The sequence below is a fragment of the Cottoperca gobio genome, chromosome 17 (genome assembly GCF_900634415.1).
Source record: "Cottoperca gobio chromosome 17, fCotGob3.1, whole genome shotgun sequence".
NCBI classification, from domain to species: Eukaryota; Metazoa; Chordata; class Actinopteri; order Perciformes; family Bovichtidae; genus Cottoperca; species Cottoperca gobio.
The window spans coordinates 7,052,175-7,071,205 of record NC_041371.1 but is presented as its reverse complement, the minus strand read 5'-3'; the positions used below and the strand labels follow the sequence as shown (position 1 = coordinate 7,071,205).

The following is a 19,031-nucleotide window of genomic DNA, read 5'->3' as shown; positions in this document are numbered from 1 at the left end:
GTGATTTTCCAAAATCTTAATATTTTAGGAGCCAAAAGAATTTCACACTGAAGAGAATAATCCAATGTTTATGTTTTCTGTTACCGGGCAGGGCAGCTCAACCGTTGAGTGAACACAGAACAGGAGAAGGAAGCTTTTATATAAAAAAAGAAAAAGCGAGTCTCTGCTGACTAATCTTGGATTGAAACCGAAAGGTAATCTTGCACATTCCTCGTGGTTTTTAACTGTGGCGAGGGTACTGATACTCTGGGTGTGGGTGTAAAATGAGATACAGTGAAAACACCACAGGTCGATGCTTTTTTTAGCAGGAAGATATCTTTAAAGGTGCAATGTGTAAAATAGAATTTAAACTTAACACATTGAAACAATGAACTAACTTTATCAACAGAATGTGAAGCGGTTGACGTTATGTCAGAGACGTGTTGCAGAGATATCTACTGAAATTATCAGTCTCACTGACAGCGCCGCGCCTTCCCGTCCTGTAATACCACTTGTTCCTCTAGAGGTGATAGTGAGTCGCTGTAGCTCCAGTCTGCCCTCAGACCAGAGGGAGAAGAAGTACAGCTGTCTGGTAGATTGGATCGTCAAACTTTCTGTTGCTGCATTTAAACAAGTTGAACCCAGCGCTCCATCAGCCCGCTGTTACTCCCGGTGCTGGTATATACACCGGCTGCATGTTTTTAATTGTAATTAAATGTCCTTTTATAATTTGTTTTGTTTTTTTTGTATTTTTTTCAGTTTTTAATGTTTTATGTAAAGCACTTGCTGCTGAAATGTGCGATAAACCTGCCTTGCCTTCACTGCTAAACTAAACATCAAGTCATTAAAGCAAAAGTAAACAAGTGTAAACAAGTTTATGATTTGGTTTCTGTCTCCTGTTTTCTTTCTCTCCCTCTCTGAGTCATTTTTCTCAGAAGTGTGTTTTTTGCGGAGCTACAAGCTGGACGGATTCCCAGCTCTCTGGCAGTGACTGACGGTAAGACTGGTTTCTGAACTGATTATTGGGCGTATTCACAAAATCATACAGCTACTATTATCCTGTGGTGACATTTACAGTCATTTCAGATTTTTTGGGACACTTGCCGAGCTAGTTTTCCCAGTAGATGCAATACAACTTGATCCACATAGTCAGTATTTTCAATGTCAGAATCTTTAGTGTGCTGGATAAACAATTATTCACTGACGTACAATTTTGTGGTACTTTTACTTTATTCTTCTGCTACTTAATACTTCTACTTCTACTACAATTCAGAGAGAACACTTGTACTTTTTACTTCACTACATTTATCTGACAGCTGGAGATACTGTACAGATTAAGATTTTAGCTAAAACAACATTTGTTAATCTAATAAATAAAACACATTGCTAACGTGTTATTAAACCAGTAGTTCCCAAACGTTTTGGCTTGTGACCCCCTGGTGAGCTGTGTGACCCTTTGACTACCTTCAGATAGACATCTGAATAGACATGACATCATAGACATGAGAAACATTTCCCCTCTAAACCTCTCAGATGGTTTCTGCACTGGACTAAACTAACTGTGTATAAAGTGATAAATCGAGCTCCACCTTGAGCAGGTAGTAAACTGGTGCTTTCACGTTGATGCATCAGTAATAACAACATTATAATGTCCTGGCTATCAGTCACATGATGGGACATTTTGAGTACATTTGGCTGATCATTTATGAACTATAATTTAAGTAGGATGTTCAATGCAGGGCTTTTACTTGTATGGGAGTATGTTTATATTGTTGTAGCCTCCTGGTGCTTTTTTATTCCATTTTTCTCAGAATCTTTTATCGAAAGGTTTTAATGGATTTTATTTCCCTCTGCTTTGTTGGTAGGCCTATATCTATCTGTTGTTGTTGTTTTTGTAATTGAGTCGATCTCTCGAGTAGCCTACAAATAAAGGCTTATAAAGCAATAATAAGACACATTTACTACATAGCATTCTCTTGTAAATGTTGCCATAGATTGTTTTGCATTTTATGTCGATCACAGAACTCTCCGTGAACTCTTTTAAACTTCACACATCCCGCCCACTCGTGCTGCGCGGGGTTAAAATCAAACGAACCCTTGTCTGCAAAAGAGCACGTAGTCCGAAAGCTTTGAGCTTCAATGGCGCAAATAGACGGGACAGATAAGTGAATAAAAACACCGTGAGTATGTATTTAACATTGCTTACCTGTTCTGTTACGTTACATCTTCCTTTTTAACAGGTTTGAATGGGCTTCACCACCACTGCTGACACTAATATTTCAGTTTGCCTTGTGACTTAGTGTCACGTTTGTCTCGTTAATCATTGATATCCAATGTGCAGAGGCTTTCTGTGCTGTAACTGCCAGAGGTACAGTCATTTGATATTACTTTAAATAAGAGGTGGAACAAGTAGGCTAAAGCAAAAGCAGATTAACTATATTACAAGTATAGGTGTTTCAAACTTAAGTAAAAGCAGACTACATTAAGTATTGCAAACACTCCCTTAAAGTATCAAAAGTGCTCATTATGAGTGTCCCTTTGAGAATAATATCGTCTATTATTATAATAAATATTATTACTGATGCATTAAGCAGCATTTTAATGCTATAGCTTGATGAGCCAATTTAGCTACTTACTGTCTATAACATTATATATTACTTTTACTCAAGTACTGTAGTCCTACTTAAGTAATCTTCTAGGTACTTGCAACAAAATATACTTAAAGTACTCATGCAGAATAATGTATATTCTAATATTTAATTACATTTGTTGACGCATTAATGCGTCAACATCACTTTAATGTTGCAGCTGGTAAAGGTGGAGCTGAAACTACTTTATCTGCTGGGTAGCTTGTGAGAATCTGCAAATTAACTAAAGTTATCAATATCACAACTCTTCATCTCAGCGGGGCGATCTCTGGGGGAATTTAATAGTTTCTACAATCTGCACTTGTAGAAACTCATGTGTCCTCCTCTGTCCTTTGCGCATGTGATTCTGCAGAGAGGCAGGATGAACTGTTATTTATCTCAGTGAAGGTAAACAGGGAGGAACAGTTTGGGTCAAGACACGATGTCAACAATGATGTTATCGCTGCACAATAATTAGTCTACAATCACAACATTTATTTGCAGACTTTAGTGTCTTTAGATGTTTTATTCCCCTGAAACTAGATGATTTTTGGTTTCCACGTGCAGTGTTTTCCAGTTTTGTTGCCAATTCTCGTTCAGCTGTAAAACACAGACAGCTCATTTAAAAGCTTTATTGTTATGATGAGAACATTAAATCCAGACACTGGCTCTACAGCTGCTTGTGGCTTTGGTTAAGTCGTTAACACTATTATGACTTTTGGCTATTTTAAATCGATGTTCCCTTTTTGATTTAAGATATTCTCTGTGCCAAACTATTCCCTGTGTGTTTCATATACCGTTACACATGGATGTATTATAAGAACTGGTTAAAACACCCAAAGATGGCGCCTATTCCACTCATTAAGAATAGCTCGCCTGGTTTATATAGACTTTATATTGACGTGACGACATTAGTTGTTAAATAAGTTTTCTCGGCTCGAGGACAGTTTTACAAATATAAAACCTCTGTGGATCTTCTACAATGGTGGTCTATGGGGTAAATGGTTTTTCGGAAGCAGGTGTTTTCCCCCGCTGCAATACCGCGAGTGGCCATTGGAAAACATTGGAAGCAAGGCTGAGTAGCGGCGCCATATCCAGTTCTTATATAGATCCATTTCACTCAGAACTGTGTCACATTACAGAAGCTAAAGATCTAACTGCTATTTCATTAGGTGTGAATGTTTAACATTTCTATATGTCCTCCCTCGCAGCTTTATCGGATTATCATGGATGTCTCAGAGGAGGACGACTACTACTACCATGAAAACATCAGCTTCAACTTTAGCTACGACGACTACCCCACCCTCTGTGAGAAGCGCGACGTCCGGTCCTTCGCAGCCCTCTTCCTCCCCATCATGTACACTGTGTGTCTGGTGGTGGGGCTGGCAGGAAACGGCTTGGTCGTGGCGGTCTACGCCTACCACAAACGCCTCAAGACCATGACGGATGCCTTCCTGACCCACCTGGCTGTGGCCGACCTGCTGCTGCTCTTAACGCTTCCTTTCTGGGCTGCTGATGCTGCGAGGGGCTGGGAGCTGGGCGAGGTCATCTGTAAGATCGTGTCGGCCTGCTACACGGTCAACTTCACCTGCTGCATGATGCTGCTGGCCTGCATCAGCCTGGATCGTTACTTGGCGCTAGCCAGGGCGCAAGGTAAAGAGCAGAGTCTGCAGAGGATATTCACCAGGAAACACTGCTGGAAGATGTGCTTTGTTGTTTGGGCGACAGCATTCATTCTTGGACTTCCTGATTTAATACTCTCAGAAGTAAGATGGGCGTCTAATAGGAGTGTCTGTCTGGCTATATACCCTACATCGATGGCTCGAGAGGGGAAAGCTGCTCTGGAGATCGTAGAGGTGCTGCTGGGGTTCCTGCTCCCACTCCTGGTTATGGTGATGTGTTACTGGAGTGTGGGCCGGGCACTGAAGGGTCTCCCCGCGGAGAGCAGAGGCAAGAAGTGGAAAGCTCTACGTGTCCTCCTCACAGTAGTGGGGGTGTTTGTGGTCACTCAGCTGCCTTATAACGTGTTGAAGGTCTACCAAGCGATGGACTCAGTCTATGCCTTAGTGACCCACTGTGGGACGAGTAAAGTGTTGGATCAGGCGGCTCAGGTGGCGGAGAGCTTGGCCCTCATGCACTGCTGCCTCAACCCGATTCTCTACGCCTTCGTGGGGTCGTCCTTCAGGCAGCACATGATGAACGTGGCCAAGAAGTTTGGGGAGAAGAGAAGAAAGAGGAGGAAGAGGAGGGAAAATCCTGCTGAGGAAGAGATAGAGATGTCATTTAACTCCCACAGCGCCTCCCAAGAGACGAACACATTCTCAATATGAGTCAAGACGAGAGAAACATCACATTCAACATCACTTATTTAGTAAAGTAGAAGAGCAGATTCAGCAGCAGCAGAGGAATGTGTGGAAATCATTAGGATGTACAATTCCACTGACATTTTAACACTTATTCTCTCCACATCCAAAACAGGAAGTTGTTATTTTCAAATATTTTCTTCCTCCTGTTTGAGAAAAGTTGCTTTAAGCAAAGTATTCTTGTTTACTTTCGAAGACCAAAGAATTGTATGTTTTTTTTCTGTTGTGAGTTTTGAATGAAAAAGGGATTTCGAGGAATGTTTTGTTAGTTTTTATGCCCTGGTCCAGACGAAATAATAATACTGTATTTTTTATATTTGTCATGAAAACGCTCTTTGCAGGATAGCTTACAAGCTAAAATTGGTTGTTTCCTTGTTTTTCCAGATCTATTCTATCTATTCCTCCAGGAGTTTACGAGACACATACTTTTAAAAAGGTTTGTCCAGCTGCCACACAGTAAGGAAGCACACATAAGATAAATACTTGAACTTGATACTCTTCATTACACACTAAATAGAAAAACTGGAGCTTTGCTCTTTTGGGAAAAACAACTTTGTAACTGCAACTTGTTTAAAATCCTGATTGTTTTAAGTGTAATCAACTTAAGTAAATACTCCTGATTCACTTGATGTTAAACATCTGCACAGCCTACAAAGCAGATGTACTACACATGCCTGTACCACTATATGAAGTGAAGAAGCATGACTTTTAAACTCTAATATTGTATCAGTTGAACTTTCTGATGTTCTATGTCTCAGCTCAAGATGAACTTACTTATGAAAATTAAAAAAATATCACAAATCACCTTTTTGCACTTGTCTTGTAACTTGCAGTCTGGTACTACGTCCACGTGGGATTTAACTTCCTGTCATGCAGGAAAACCACAAATTAGTTTCCTGAATTCCTCAGAACATCTGAGGCACATTTACTGCACACGCACGTCAAAGTTTATTTCTGCAGCCAAGTCTGCACAACACGATGAAAAACAACTTGTAGAAACCTTTTTACGAGGCGATGGTCGTCTTAATAGTTGCAAACCATATTTTCTTCATTAGATGTTTTTCTCTAAAACCTGGAGAGGCATAGAGGGTTGCACACATTCAAACATTTAGTCATAGACTTGTGAAAAGTCCAGTATGAGCACACCGTTTCTATTTAGATAAACACAAGTCAGTGTTATTTTCTTTACTTCCTTACAAACGGCTTACATCATCCACCTGTTTGTTAAACTAGAGGAAACTCTAGCATTATCCAACCATGCTTACTAAGTGCTTGTACGGGACCATAGTCACCAGGTGATATTAGTATACAAATATGTCTATGGTTTGCATAACTATGGTAAATATTTTGTAGTTTGAGATAGTGTGAGCATGTAGATGTTGAACAGAAGAGGGCCGAGAATGGAGCCTTGGGGAACTCCAGATAATTGTTGTTGGCTCAGATGTATAATCCTTGATTGACACAAAGTAGTCCCAGCTCTGTTGCTCAATGCACTGCCAATTAAGAAAGCACGTATACACGACAAAACAAAATGCAAATAGATACAACACAAGCAAATTAAGAAATATATCTCTAAAGTTGACGACACATGCAGATTTATAGAAAAAGCTGCAAATACAAAAACACTTTATAAGAAGCTCACAACACAACAGAAACTGTTTCCAGGGGACACTGAAAGTGATGCACACTGGGACGCCTTGTTGCCATGGTTTGCGGTTTATGAAGTTATTGAACGGGGCTAATAAAGGCCAACGCTAGGTTAACAGCAAATACCTGCGTCATGTGATCACAAAGAAAAATAAGCCAAAAAAACCTATAATTGTAGGTTATTTTCTAACACCACTGATTTTCACCCAAAATGTGTGTTTTTTTCATTTGCAGTGCGTTGAGTTACCCTGAATTTATTTCTAGTCTGTGTAGCAATATGTTGAGGTTGACCATGCCGAATGCAGCACTGAAATATAATACATAGACTGAAATGTTTGCTCTAACTGCATTTAAGTGGATGTCATTTAAGAGCATAACAAGAGCAGTCTCTGTGTTGAAATCCTGACTGGAAAACAACAAAACAATTGTTTAGGACCAAGAGTGTTAAACTCTTTATATGTGCCTGTATTGATCATTTGTAAATTGTCTGGATTATCTTTTTAAGAGTGTTTTAGTAACTGCAGTTTTCAGGATCTGTTGGAAATATCCTCAGAGTAGAGAAGTTGACTATTTGCAGAAGATCTGATGCCATGCAGTTTAAAACATATAAAAAAGGCCTGTACGTGAAACATCAAGGCAGCAGTTGGAGGATGTCATATGTTGCACAATATCCTAAAATGTTTATAGTTTATGGGACCAAATCATTTCATGCCAATTTAATTTGTTTTAAGTTGACAATACAAACCATATGGAGGGACTGAAAGCTTGTATAATTGTATTAATATTGTCAATAAAGAATGAAGCAAATTCATTGCATGGCTTAGTAGATAAAAGTTCAGGGGTTATTGTTGGTCAGCAAAATAAAACAATGTCTCCAATTTTAAATTAGACATAAACACAGCACTAGATAGTTTAATAAATGTGTTGCTTGGCTGTTGCTAAATGTTCTTTGGCTTGTCATGTCATTAATCTCTCAGACAAAATGTAAACACATTAAGTGTTCACGGAAAGTTAGAATTTCACAAGGTCTTCAAAGATGAAAAAACCCATTTTCAATTTCATGTTTTTTTCCTTAGTTGTCTTCTTGTATCCCAGCTGGTACAAATCAAGTGATGTTGCAGGTCTGGCTGGCACATGTGCTATGTCCCGTGGAAACCATTGGAGGTTTACCATCTGTTAACTGAGCAAAACATTTCACTGAGCCAAAACATAAACTGTTAAAACTGTTGAGATAATGAGATACTTCAACAACTCCCAAACAAGTCTTACGTGACGAAAGTTGAGTAAGTTCAAATCAAACTATGATCCCTCGTCAGAAGAAGAAAAAAAGATCGAAAATCAAGATTTATTGAAAATTATTTTCAAAAATGTGCAAATAAAAAACTAAATGTCACAAAAAAAAACATGACTTCTTGTAATTAACAAAAACTGTAAATATACAAAATAGCCATTCTTAGCATCTGATATTTCATCACTTCTTATTATAATTAAGGCAGTCAACCAGCTTCACTTTAAACAAACCAGAACAAAGAATGTTTATCTTAAATTAAATAAAGAATATTAGTTATTCAAACACATAACTAATTCCACAAAATATATATATATATATATAAAAAAAACAAATTTAGAGGCCTAAAATGGCAGTGTCACAATAATTTAGAAAATAAATCTTTCCGGCACTTACATATGAGAACAAGGTTACAACATGTAACCGAAACATTCACTCATTAAATACAATATGCCTTTTTTTTTAATCAAATATAACTATGGAATGTTATGTTTTTACACAATATTATTTACTTACTTGTATAACCTGAACTAGATTATAAACCCTGTATATGTTACTGTGAATATCAACTAAAAGAAAACACTCTCACAGTCCGAACTGTTCATAAACATAAAGTAAAGCAGTTGTCAATTCTCAGGATTTCCACTGGATGTGGAAAAATACAAAAATACATACATGCAAAGGTGCAGTAGGAGGCTAAATGACTTGTCCTGGCTTACTTCCCACTAAAGGCAACTCATTTATCTGAATCACATTTACCCAGTAAACCATTACATTTGACACATTTGACACATTATGACTCGTGGATTCATAAATATCTTATGGCAAAATAATTCAGGCACTTTGTGACGTGTTGACTTAGGACAGTGTAGTAGTTGTCTGGCAGACAAACAGCAGAGAAGTCTAAATATGTGTAAAGTGTTTTGACAATGGTATGTTTAAGTACCAACTGTGCAATTATAACAAAAATGGGAAAAGGCATCTTTGAAGCGTCCTTAGAGAAAGGCTAAAAGTGCCTCCTTAGATTGTACAAGTGAACAGCAGAGGCGCTGTTAGGCATCAGTAATTGAGAATCTGCACATCAAAAAGGTCGCACACTCCCTCATTGTCTTCCAGGTTAAAGCTGTAGTCTATTCCTGTGTGAGGAGAGAGGAGCATCAACAATACATCATACTGTAAAACATGAGCAAGACAGATATAAACTACTCAGAGACTTTAGCCATGCTAGCAGCATAGCTGTATGAATGTCGGGCAGGAGTCCCATGTGCCCAAAAACTAAATATTTGTATGATAAGAAAATGGCTGCTTCTCATTTTGCATATAAGAACTCATAACAATTTGAACATCAAACATATGCAAACATTTGCAAAGTGTAAAACAATAATTCACTTGGAAGACATTTAGTAAACACTAATAGTCAAAGTTGTAAGTTTAGATATTTGCCCAATGTATGTCCGTACCAGATTAAGACTTTAGACCAATCAGAACAAATGTTGTGGCATTTTTCCTGATCATACAAAATATAGTCTTTGGACACAATGGGTCGATTCCAATATCTTGGTTTATGTTCAAGTACCTGCAAACTAATGACAATCCCATCAACCTCAACTGTACTTTGTTTAGTGCTAATTTAAGATGCTAACAAAATAAATGTTGTACATGTAGACGTTAGGATTTAGCTCAAAGCACAGCTTTGCTTGTTACAATCTCACAGAACTGCTAGCACGGCTGTAGACTTAGTTTTGTTGATCATCTTTTTAAATATACTTTAATTGCAAACAATTGTTGACACCATTTTTTATTTATATCATTAGTTAAAGTTCTGAGATGCTTACCATCCGTGGACATTAGCTCATCAATCAGATCGACAGCTCCTACAAGAGAATTAAAAACATATTTCCATTTCACAATATAGTGAATATATAACATATAAACACATACAGTCATAATCTATATAACATTAATGCATAACCATCAAAACTGGATTAAGTAGTATATTAAAAACTATCAGTATATTATTCAGCCATTTTCTCTTACTAGTCCATGTCCGAAAGCTTGTATCTTAAAGGCTTTATAGAACCATAACTGAACGTGTGACGCAAACATTAAATTCCCCCAAGCTTCACTGCTGTATGCGACTATAGAGTGAACCGTGTAGCTGCATACCCTGTCTGTCGTCCTTCATGTGGTCTCCAGCAGCGCTGAGCTTCAGCAGGCTGCTTATGTCCAGCACAGACTGGAACTCTGGGCCCGCCAGGTCCATCTGCTGCTGCTCCAACATCGCTGCTGACTGACTGTGACACTCTGCAGGGAGCATCGGAGGTGCAACAATAGTAATTACATTAAACATTAATAAACTTATATAACAGACATGAACAAAAAAAAACCAATGTCTTCAAAAATGTGGGGCATATTATTATTTTACATCCATATCACTGTGGATAATCTGTAATCAACCAAGAGTGAGATGAGAAGATTGATACCACTCTTATATTCAGTAAATATAAAGCCAGCAGCTGCTTAGCTTAGCTTAGCATGAAGACTGTAAGGAGTCATTGTCTTTCATACAAACTGGAAGTTTAATCTGCGTTTCGTCTGTTCCCCTGACATCATGTGGGGACAGATGCAAATGCATTCTTTCTTTCTGGCTTTTCACAAAATATGGACTCAGTGTTCATAGATTAGCCTTTCAAGAACACCAAAAAGCCCTACTCAGAGTCACTCAGAAACGCACGGACACAGTTCTACTCCAATATCATCAATAAAAACCCTGGAAACTCCAAGCAGTTGTTGTCCACCATAAGTCATCTCCTCAGGCCACAAACTCTTTCACACACCGACACCACAGAAGAGCAGTGCAATAGCTTTATTACTTTCTTCAAGACTAAAGTCGACACCATCCGCTCTTTTCTCTCCAGCTCCTCCGCTCAGTCTGTCCCTGCTGTCAACCCACAGCCTGGGATTTTCCCGCCTCTCCGAGTCTTCACGGAGATCTCTCAGCAAGAGGTTGAGGACGTCATCTGCAGGATGAAACCTTCCACCTGCGCACTGGACCCTTTTCCCACAGCCCTGGTAAAATCCAACATTTGTGCTCTAAGCCCCCTGATCACCAAAGTCATTAACCTCTCGCTCCAGACTGGTCATGTCCCATCTTCTCTAAAACTGCTGTCATCAGACCTCTTCTCAAAAAACCCACCTTAGGCCCGGATGTCCTCACCAACTACAGGCCCATCTCCAACCTGCCATTTTTATCAAAGGTATTGGAAAAAGTAGTTGCAGCCCAGCTTCAGGACAACTGCCTCTTTGAGAAATTCCAGTCCGGTTTCCGTTGCGCCCACAGCAACGAAACCGCTCTGGTCAGGGTCACAAACGACCTGCTGATGGCAGCTGACACTGGCTCCCCATCTCTCCTCATCCTCCTGGATCTGACTGCAGCGTTCGACACGGTCGACCATCAGATCCTCCTTCAGCGCCTCCACTACACCACCGGACTCTCTGACTCCGCCCTGAGCTGGTTCCAGTCCTACCTCTCTGGAAGAACAGAGTATGTATCCTTGGGAGGTGCATGTTCGCAGATACACCCAGTGACCTGTGGTGTCCCTCAAGGGTCAGTTCTTGGCCTCACTCTGTTCACCCTCTACACTCTGCCCCTTGGCCGTGTCATCAGCCAGCATGGAATACCATTCCATTGCTACGCTGATGACACACAGCTATATATAAAAAACGACCCGATGCCACATGCAGCCCCACTGTCGACATCTTCATCATCATCATCATCAACACCTGCCTTGAGGAGATAAAGGCTTGGATGAAAGACAATTTCCTTTAATTAAATAACTCAAAAACAGAGGCTATTTTAGTTGGCACATCACACCAGTTCCAGTCTTCCCCCATAACCCACATCACCTTTTCTGGTCAAAACATACCCCTATCACCATCAGTCACCAACCTAGGTGTAAGATTTGACCCTCATCTGACCTTTGACACCCACATCAAACATATGTGCAAGACCTCCTTCTACCACCTCAGGAACATTGCAAAACTCCGTCCCACACGCTCCCTGTCAGATGCTGAACTCGTCCACGCCTTTGTCTCCTCAATGTTGGACAACGCTCTCCTCATCGGGATTCCAAGCAGGAGCCTTCAAAACCTCCAATATATCCAGAACAGCGCCGCTAGGATCCTGATGAGGGTGCAAATATATAACCACATCACACCGATTCTCCACTCCCTCCACTGGCTTCCTGTCGCATTCAGGATCGAATACAAAATCCTCCCTACTCACCCATCAGTGCATACATGGAAATGCTCCTCCGTACCTCAAGGAACTCCTCCCCCAACAAACCTCCACACGCAACCTCCGCTCCTCTAAAAAAACTTTGCTCCACCCCCCCAGGACCAAGCTCCGCACCATGGGCGATCGGGCCTTCTGCTCAGCCGCTTCTCACCTGTGGAATTCCCTCCCAGAACACCTGAGGGCTCCACAGGCCACAGACTCCTTCAAGAAGAGCCTAAAAACCTTTCTTTTCACAAAAGCCTCTCCGTAAAATCTTATGTCTGTTGTTTTGTTGTTGTCCTGCTTTTTTAGCGCCTTGAGATTGCTTTTAGCTTTGAAAGGCGCTTTATAAATACAATTTATTATTATTATTAGAAGAAAAGTAGATAGAACATTCACAAGTTAAGGCTGATGTATGAAAATGCTCATGAAAGAGGTTTTAACCCTCTTTTATTCATTTTTCTTAGATGAGAAGACACATTTTCTGCAATCAAAACATCAGGATTACAAAGCTCAAACACCATTCTCATGTCTTGGCATCCGTTGCTTTTACATTGATACAGTATTTTGTCTTACGTTTGTAATACAAATAAAATAGTCACTCAAATGACTGTGTCTTACTAATGACCATTGTTCTCATGGACCAGACAACCATTAGTTGTGGTTTATTTTTACAGCATGACACCATGACAAACAACTTCCTAAGACTTTGAACTTGCTTGAGATAAGGAAGCCATTATGACCGTGTTAGTTACAATATCATCACATGGTATTAGAGATGTAAGACTGAACCTTTCCTGTTACTACATATCAGGACATGCAGACATCGGATATTTCTCAGTCACCTGATGGACAGCAAACCTTTTAAAGCAATAATCAACCAAATTCACACGATGCGAATAACGGAAGTGTTTTCTTACCGTATGTCATCAGGATTTGATTTCCTGACAACACAGCTCACCCATGCAATACTTTCAGTTCTCGGACATGGGGGAGTCTTTGAATGCAACACAGAGATTTAAAAAAGTGTCTCTGCCAATATTATGTCCACTGTCATTGTAGTCAGAACATTTTAGTCTCAGTATAAGTCAACATAGTTCAACAACAAGGAGGTAATTTGATATTTAGAATGTCTAAGTATAGAGTTAAACTAAAAAAGGACAGCAGCATAGTACGCTGAGAGCATTGGGTGTTGAAAGTTAAATCTTACAGTTAAAAATGAGAAATCACTCTGTACACCACTTCATTAGCTGTTCCCATGGTGCAGTCAGATCGAAACTAACTTCCCATTTCATTTTATGTGGAACAAGGCGAGAAACACTTGCGATGCATTTCTTGTGACGCCATTTAAAAAATATATATAGTCAGACATAATGTGTGGACCGAAAAAGTGAACATCGAACAATATTTTACTCATTTGTATTATAAAAATATAATTGAGGCTTTAGCGGGTTTATTCATTTAATCCTTTATGTTGTTACTAAGGTCATACTGTGCATATAAATTATGTCTCTACACAAGTGTAAAGTCAAGTTTTGGTCAATGCCGAGGAGGCCATTAAAAGTCAGTAATAATTGTATGTGGTGGTTTTATAGAGAACTTATTAAGCATTAAAGTCCCTGTGCTTACCCATTTGCAGATCAGGAGGCGTGGACGATGGCGTCAGCACTTCATCATGCTCTGGCAGCACCATCTGGTGGTCGGAGCAGAGAGAGTCCTGGCTGCAGTAGGAGTAGGAGGAGGAGGAGGTGGTGTTGGAGGTGGAGGTGGAGTACACTGATGTGGAGAGAGGGAACCTCTGCAGGCTGGCGGGGGTGCTGGGTGGAGTTGGCATCGGACAGACGTCGTCAGTCGGCGGCACAGAGAAGACCACAGGTATTGTGGAGTCTGAATCCCTGTTGATGAGCATGACCTGGATGGGAGACGAGTGGCTCCGTAGGTTCACCTGGTACTTTTTCTGACCACTCTTGCCCTATGTAGAGATTTATCATCATCATTACAGCAGATATAATCAAGCATTTTTAAATACACAATGGATCACAGGACCACTGGTATGAAAGAGGTCCCTTGTAGTCACAATCCCACACAAAATTATCTTAATTACCCTCTACAGAGTATTTGAGGAACTTTCAGTTCATTATTTGGCCACAACTTTATGGTTTTGGTTCACTGCAAACAGCTGTTTCTAGTAAAAAAACCTCTAAAAACCCAGCTTACACTACCTACTCAGCACCAAACGGCAGCAGACAGCTGGTGAACTTAGTGGAGCTTTTAGCAACTAATGAGCAAGATATTTTCCTCATTGGACTCACATTCATCAGATGGATAATGTGTTAATGTGATGCTAATGTTACTCCATATCTACTAGTGGTCCCCAACCCACACCATGGACCGGTTTCATGACAAGACAATTTTTCTACAAAAGAGCAAAACATATAATTAAATTATTGCATATATATTGTAAATGTAATTATTCCATTTTATATTATGCACTGTATTTATAGTAATATTACATTGTAATATATAATATAATTTAGGTGTATGTAAAAAACAGACAAGTGCCGGAAAGAGGTGCGGATGGAAGTGGTCTTTTATTCATTTTTATAAATGTAAATAAAATGTTTACAATGAATATTAACAACACAAAAAAAAAAAAAAAGTTGTACTCTTTCTGTGCGGCCCTGTACCAAACTATCCACAAACCGGTACTACATTTTTCTTTTGGCACTGGCATATAAGAAAACACAACATCCACGACAATTGTGCAACAAGACAAATACAGCAAATACACGCTAGCGTGTTAAAAAAATAAAAAGCCAAATGTGCTTGAAAATTATTTCCAAGATAGTTCCCTATTTACAGAAACTAGACTTCACACGCATTAGTTTTCTTTTATAAACAGACTACATGTGGTTTACCATAGAAAACGAGGAATAACTATGCTGAAATCTTTTCTGGTGATTATTATCATTAACATAGTGCAGATCAAAAGTCCATGGCTGTGTTAGGAATCACATACTAACGTACAATTCATAATAAGTATGGTGTCCAATTAAGAATGTAGTGCATTCCAACAGCATAGCATGTGTATCTGAGAAATGCCCAGATGTAAACTCGATTAACAATAATTTCCTAGTATGAGACGTGAGTTTACTGGATATACTCAACTGCCCCACATTGCATGTGAGAAACTAACCATTTAGATTCCCAATATGTGATCAGTTTATCAAAATAAGGCCTGTTTGAAAATTTGCTGCAACGTTTTCAGAGATGTGAGAGCCACTGGCCGGGTCAGACTGACCGTGAGTCATGTGACTCAGACATGCAATTTCAAACACAGCCCATCTATCCCAATCAATAAAAAACAGCTTGTGAAAAGAGACCAACCGTTTCGGGTAGCGGTACCTCGAGCTGAGTCCCAGCAGGAGCCACTACGGCAAGAAGAGTGTCTCCGCTGAAGGCATTGCAGATATCTTCATGTGTGACAAATTTATAAGTGGAGAGGTGTTAAGGAAACAGGAGCAGGATTACTTATGGAAGGAAAATAAAGACAATAAACTGGAACAACAAGACTGTGAGCATTGTACATGTCAGGATTAGCCTGGCTGTGAATTCACAAGAGACTGATAATAGCAATTATATTTACAATCCTCCCTTTAGAGAATTTTCTCAATAAGCAAACAATGTTGAAAGGATCAGGTAAAGATTTTCTTTCCTCTGAAATGAATAAATGGGGCCTCAAGAGGACTAGTTACAAACTGTAGAGAAAAAAAGAATCAAGATCAACATTACATCAAACAGGAAGCAAAAGTTAAACTTAACATGTTCAGACCAACAGTAACTTGCTTTTTGTAGGAATGGTAAATATCCTCAACATGACGTTAATGCAAAATTACAGTTTGTAAGCGTGAAGAAGAGAAATAAACTACTGACCTGAATTGCACAAACAAAAACCTTATAATAAGTACAAGCAACTCCATTTAATTCCAGATGGCATAAAAGGATATGTGCTGGTGATGGGATCGTGGTTTAGGTGTTTGATGTTCTCCTCTAGCCATGCCTTCTGGTTGTCCAGCTCTTTCTCTTGGGCCTCCAGCTCAGAGATTTGGGCCTTCAAAACCTTCACCTGCTCCAGCACCTCCTGAGTTTGGCTGCCTGAGTTCTCTCCCCTGGACACGAGGAAGATAGCAAAGAAGAAAGTATGTGATATGAGTCATATACTAGTAATGTTTCGCTCCATTTTGACAGGTTAACAGCCAATTTAAAATTTATTTGCTGCTAAAAGCGTAAAAGAAAATTCTTAGGTGATGATGGAAGATGATACTTTTTATTTACAGTAGCAAAGGAAGTGCTCTAAAAATGTTCACACTGACAACATTTAAAAGTTCAAACATATTAAAGGCAATCATTTATCAGTAAGAAAGTAAAAATGTCACTGATTCTAAAATATGAAAATTGTTTGTTTTTTTCAAACCTCCACTGGATTATGTTCTTGTTTTTCTTCTCGATCAACCCCACTCCCTCCAGTACGTTAGTGATGTCGTATATCCTCCTCTTCTGCTTCACTGCCAAGCTGTCTGCAGCCTGTTAATTCAGACAGACGTTTCCATAAAGGATCTTACAGAGTGGCAGTTTAATATGAACCCTTGTTGACAAGATGCAGACACTTTTAGCCGGCTTTAACAGGAAACCTGAAACTTCGGTGGCAAACATTTCTTGAGGTGAAAATAAAGAGAAGCTCGAACAAAGCCAACAAATAAAGGATTTGGCAAATTAAGCTGCACAAGCAGAAAATAAAACCCCTTGGCAGAAGAAGACAGTTATACAATAGCAGAGGAGAAAGGAGGAGGGAAGGGGTCTAAGGAGCCTGCTGTGTAAACATTACCCAGCTTTGGCGCGCAAGAAGGGAGGGAAAACTACTTATCAGTGGGATGAAAAGAAGGTAGATTTGTGGAAGACACTTCAGGTAGGTCTGGCAAAGATACAGCCACAAATCTAAACACTTAGGGCAGCTACAACACAGTCTATCACAACCGTGATGTTTGAGGAGAAGGGGTTAGTTTCTAGCTGATAGCAGACCCTTAAGAAAACAGAATAATTTGAGAGATGGAGGAAGGAAACTGCAACTACTGACTATTTTTTATCATCCATTAATCTGTCGATCATTTTTGCCATTATTGTTTAGTCTACACATTGTTTTTTTATAAACAAAATCTATATGTGAATAAATTCATAGTTTAACCTGTTCAGGACGCTAAAGACAAGACGATGCATCACTTTTTGGTTGCCCTGAAAAATAAAAATGACTCCTAGATATATGCAACTGGTGGCACTGGGTCAGAGTAAGATATTGTTTTGTTATTACTAGTGGAATTCAGCTGATGAAATGCCACTCAGAGATAAGTGTTAGAAGGAATTGGAAGTTATCGTCTTTTTGGTTGTTGTTTTTAAAAGGAAAAAATAATAAAGTCACAAATGTACTAAAAAAAACATAATAATTTTTTCTACAGCAAAAGGAAAATTACTCCATCAGGGGAAATCTGTGTGGAGCTCCCATGTTTCCTAGTAATCATTGAGAAACATGGCTTCTCACATATAAATGTGTTATCCCCAACACACTGAAAGAAATACATTACAATATTGTGCACAATATTTATCCCACCAACAAATGTGTCTCAATATTTTTGTTGAATTAAGCAGAAACAACATGATTTTATAAATATCAGTACACATTAGGATTCTGGAAATCTTTAAATATTATTTAGGAAATAAAACAGTTAAATAATACGAAATATGCTACAGGGATTATTTTTGAGAAATTGGATTTTGTGCCTTTATTTGTACTATTTTACAGTTACCCTATGTCATGCTACCATGTTTGAATGTATCATCCTATTGAGAGTTGAGTTATGCCTGTTATGCTAGCCGTATATCCTTATGCTATACATTTACATAAATGTCATTAAAAATGTGTTTTTTAGTCTTAATTAAAATGAGCAATTACATTTCACTCTAATTTGATTAGGCTAATTATTATTGAAGGATCCCTAATATATGTACGTATACACTTAGCTATAAGTAACATTGCTTTAAATGGGACTGCCTCAGAGGGACAGATCAGTAATCCGATAAATAACATGTGTGGGACCCATAGCCTCACTTTTAATATAACGTTATAGTATTTAGGTGTACTGTCATCAACGTTAATAATCTGACAGCAAACTAGCTACACACTCTCTGTAATCATATTTTTACTGCTTGTGAGTTGGTGTTATTGAACCTACAAACGAGGAGCTAATGGCGGCTAGCTAGACCACCTGTTAAGAAAATCAATGCACCTGACTGGCCCCGTTTGTGACTGACTGACAGCTCTTTGTTCCCAAGGTGGCACTAAACACGGATTATTTCCCCCACAAAACAAACCCAGAAACACCAACACTGAGCCGCCTGCTCTCCTCTCGCCGTTTCACTGACCACTTTCAAATCAAGGACGCCATCCTTCGCTTCTTGAAGCAGACTGACAAACTTCATCGTGAGGAGCCCCAAACTTTTCTCGTGGCGACTCGGTGTCGAGCGTACAGTCTCCGTCGTCTCAAACTCCATCTTCTTTCCTTAAAACAGTCTTACTTTCAGCTGTCTGTTTTTAACTACTATTAACGACCATTTCTTTCCAACATAGAAACTCTGCTAAATTACCTCGACGGGACGACGGCAGTACCTGTTTTTTCTTTTTTTTTTTAAATAAACGGACGTTACGTTAGGTTACTGACTGTTGCTACGGCAACCCTTGTCCCGCTCGTGACGCCCCTCCTCGACTAGAATCTGACCCCGCCCCCCTCTGATCAATCAAT

The 19,031-nt window shown here is 39.3% G+C and overlaps 2 protein-coding genes across 4 annotated transcripts; one reads left to right on the top strand and one right to left on the bottom strand.

The window, feature by feature from the left end:
* The first annotated feature begins 128 nt into the window (after positions 1-128).
* ackr4a (atypical chemokine receptor 4a) lies at positions 129-5,737 on the top strand. Of its 3 annotated transcripts, XM_029453775.1 has the most exons (3): positions 129-194; positions 915-976; positions 3,818-5,737. In XM_029453775.1, exon 3 carries the CDS (start codon positions 3,833-3,835, stop codon positions 4,934-4,936), a length of 1,104 nt encoding a protein of 367 aa, XP_029309635.1. In that variant the 5' UTR covers positions 129-194; positions 915-976; positions 3,818-3,832; the 3' UTR covers positions 4,937-5,737. The 3 variants fall into 3 exon arrangements, with proteins under 3 accessions (XP_029309635.1, XP_029309636.1, XP_029309637.1); XM_029453776.1 differs by lacking the exons at positions 129-194; positions 915-976 and adding an exon at positions 2,087-2,159; XM_029453777.1 differs by lacking the exons at positions 129-194; positions 915-976 and adding an exon at positions 2,089-2,163.
* A 2,195-nt stretch (positions 5,738-7,932) lies between these two features.
* e2f5 (E2F transcription factor 5) lies at positions 7,933-18,909 on the bottom strand. The gene is made up of 8 exons (XM_029453933.1): positions 18,655-18,909; positions 16,655-16,764; positions 16,188-16,349; positions 15,568-15,676; positions 13,810-14,152; positions 10,071-10,208; positions 9,740-9,778; positions 7,933-9,040 (listed from the first exon to the last, which is right to left on the bottom strand). Exons 1-8 carry the CDS (start codon positions 18,781-18,783, stop codon positions 8,964-8,966), a joined length of 1,107 nt encoding a protein of 368 aa, XP_029309793.1. The 5' UTR covers positions 18,784-18,909; the 3' UTR covers positions 7,933-8,963.
* Positions 18,910-19,031: the final 122 nt, after the last annotated feature.

Coding starts and splice junctions, on each gene's coding strand:
- ackr4a (XM_029453775.1), top strand. CDS start 3,833: ATGGATGTCTCAGAGGAGGACGACTACTACTACCATGAAAACATCAGC.
- e2f5 (XM_029453933.1), bottom strand. CDS start 18,783: ATGGAGTTTGAGACGACGGAGACTGTACGCTCGACACCGAGTCGCCAC. Junction 16,350..16,654: donor AAGAACATAATCCAGTGGAG/GTTTGAAAAAAA, acceptor CCTCGTGTCCAG/GGGAGAGAACTCAGGCAGCC. Junction 10,209..13,809: donor GCCTCCTGATCTGCAAATGG/GTAAGCACAGGG, acceptor TGCTCCCTGCAG/AGTGTCACAGTCAGTCAGCA.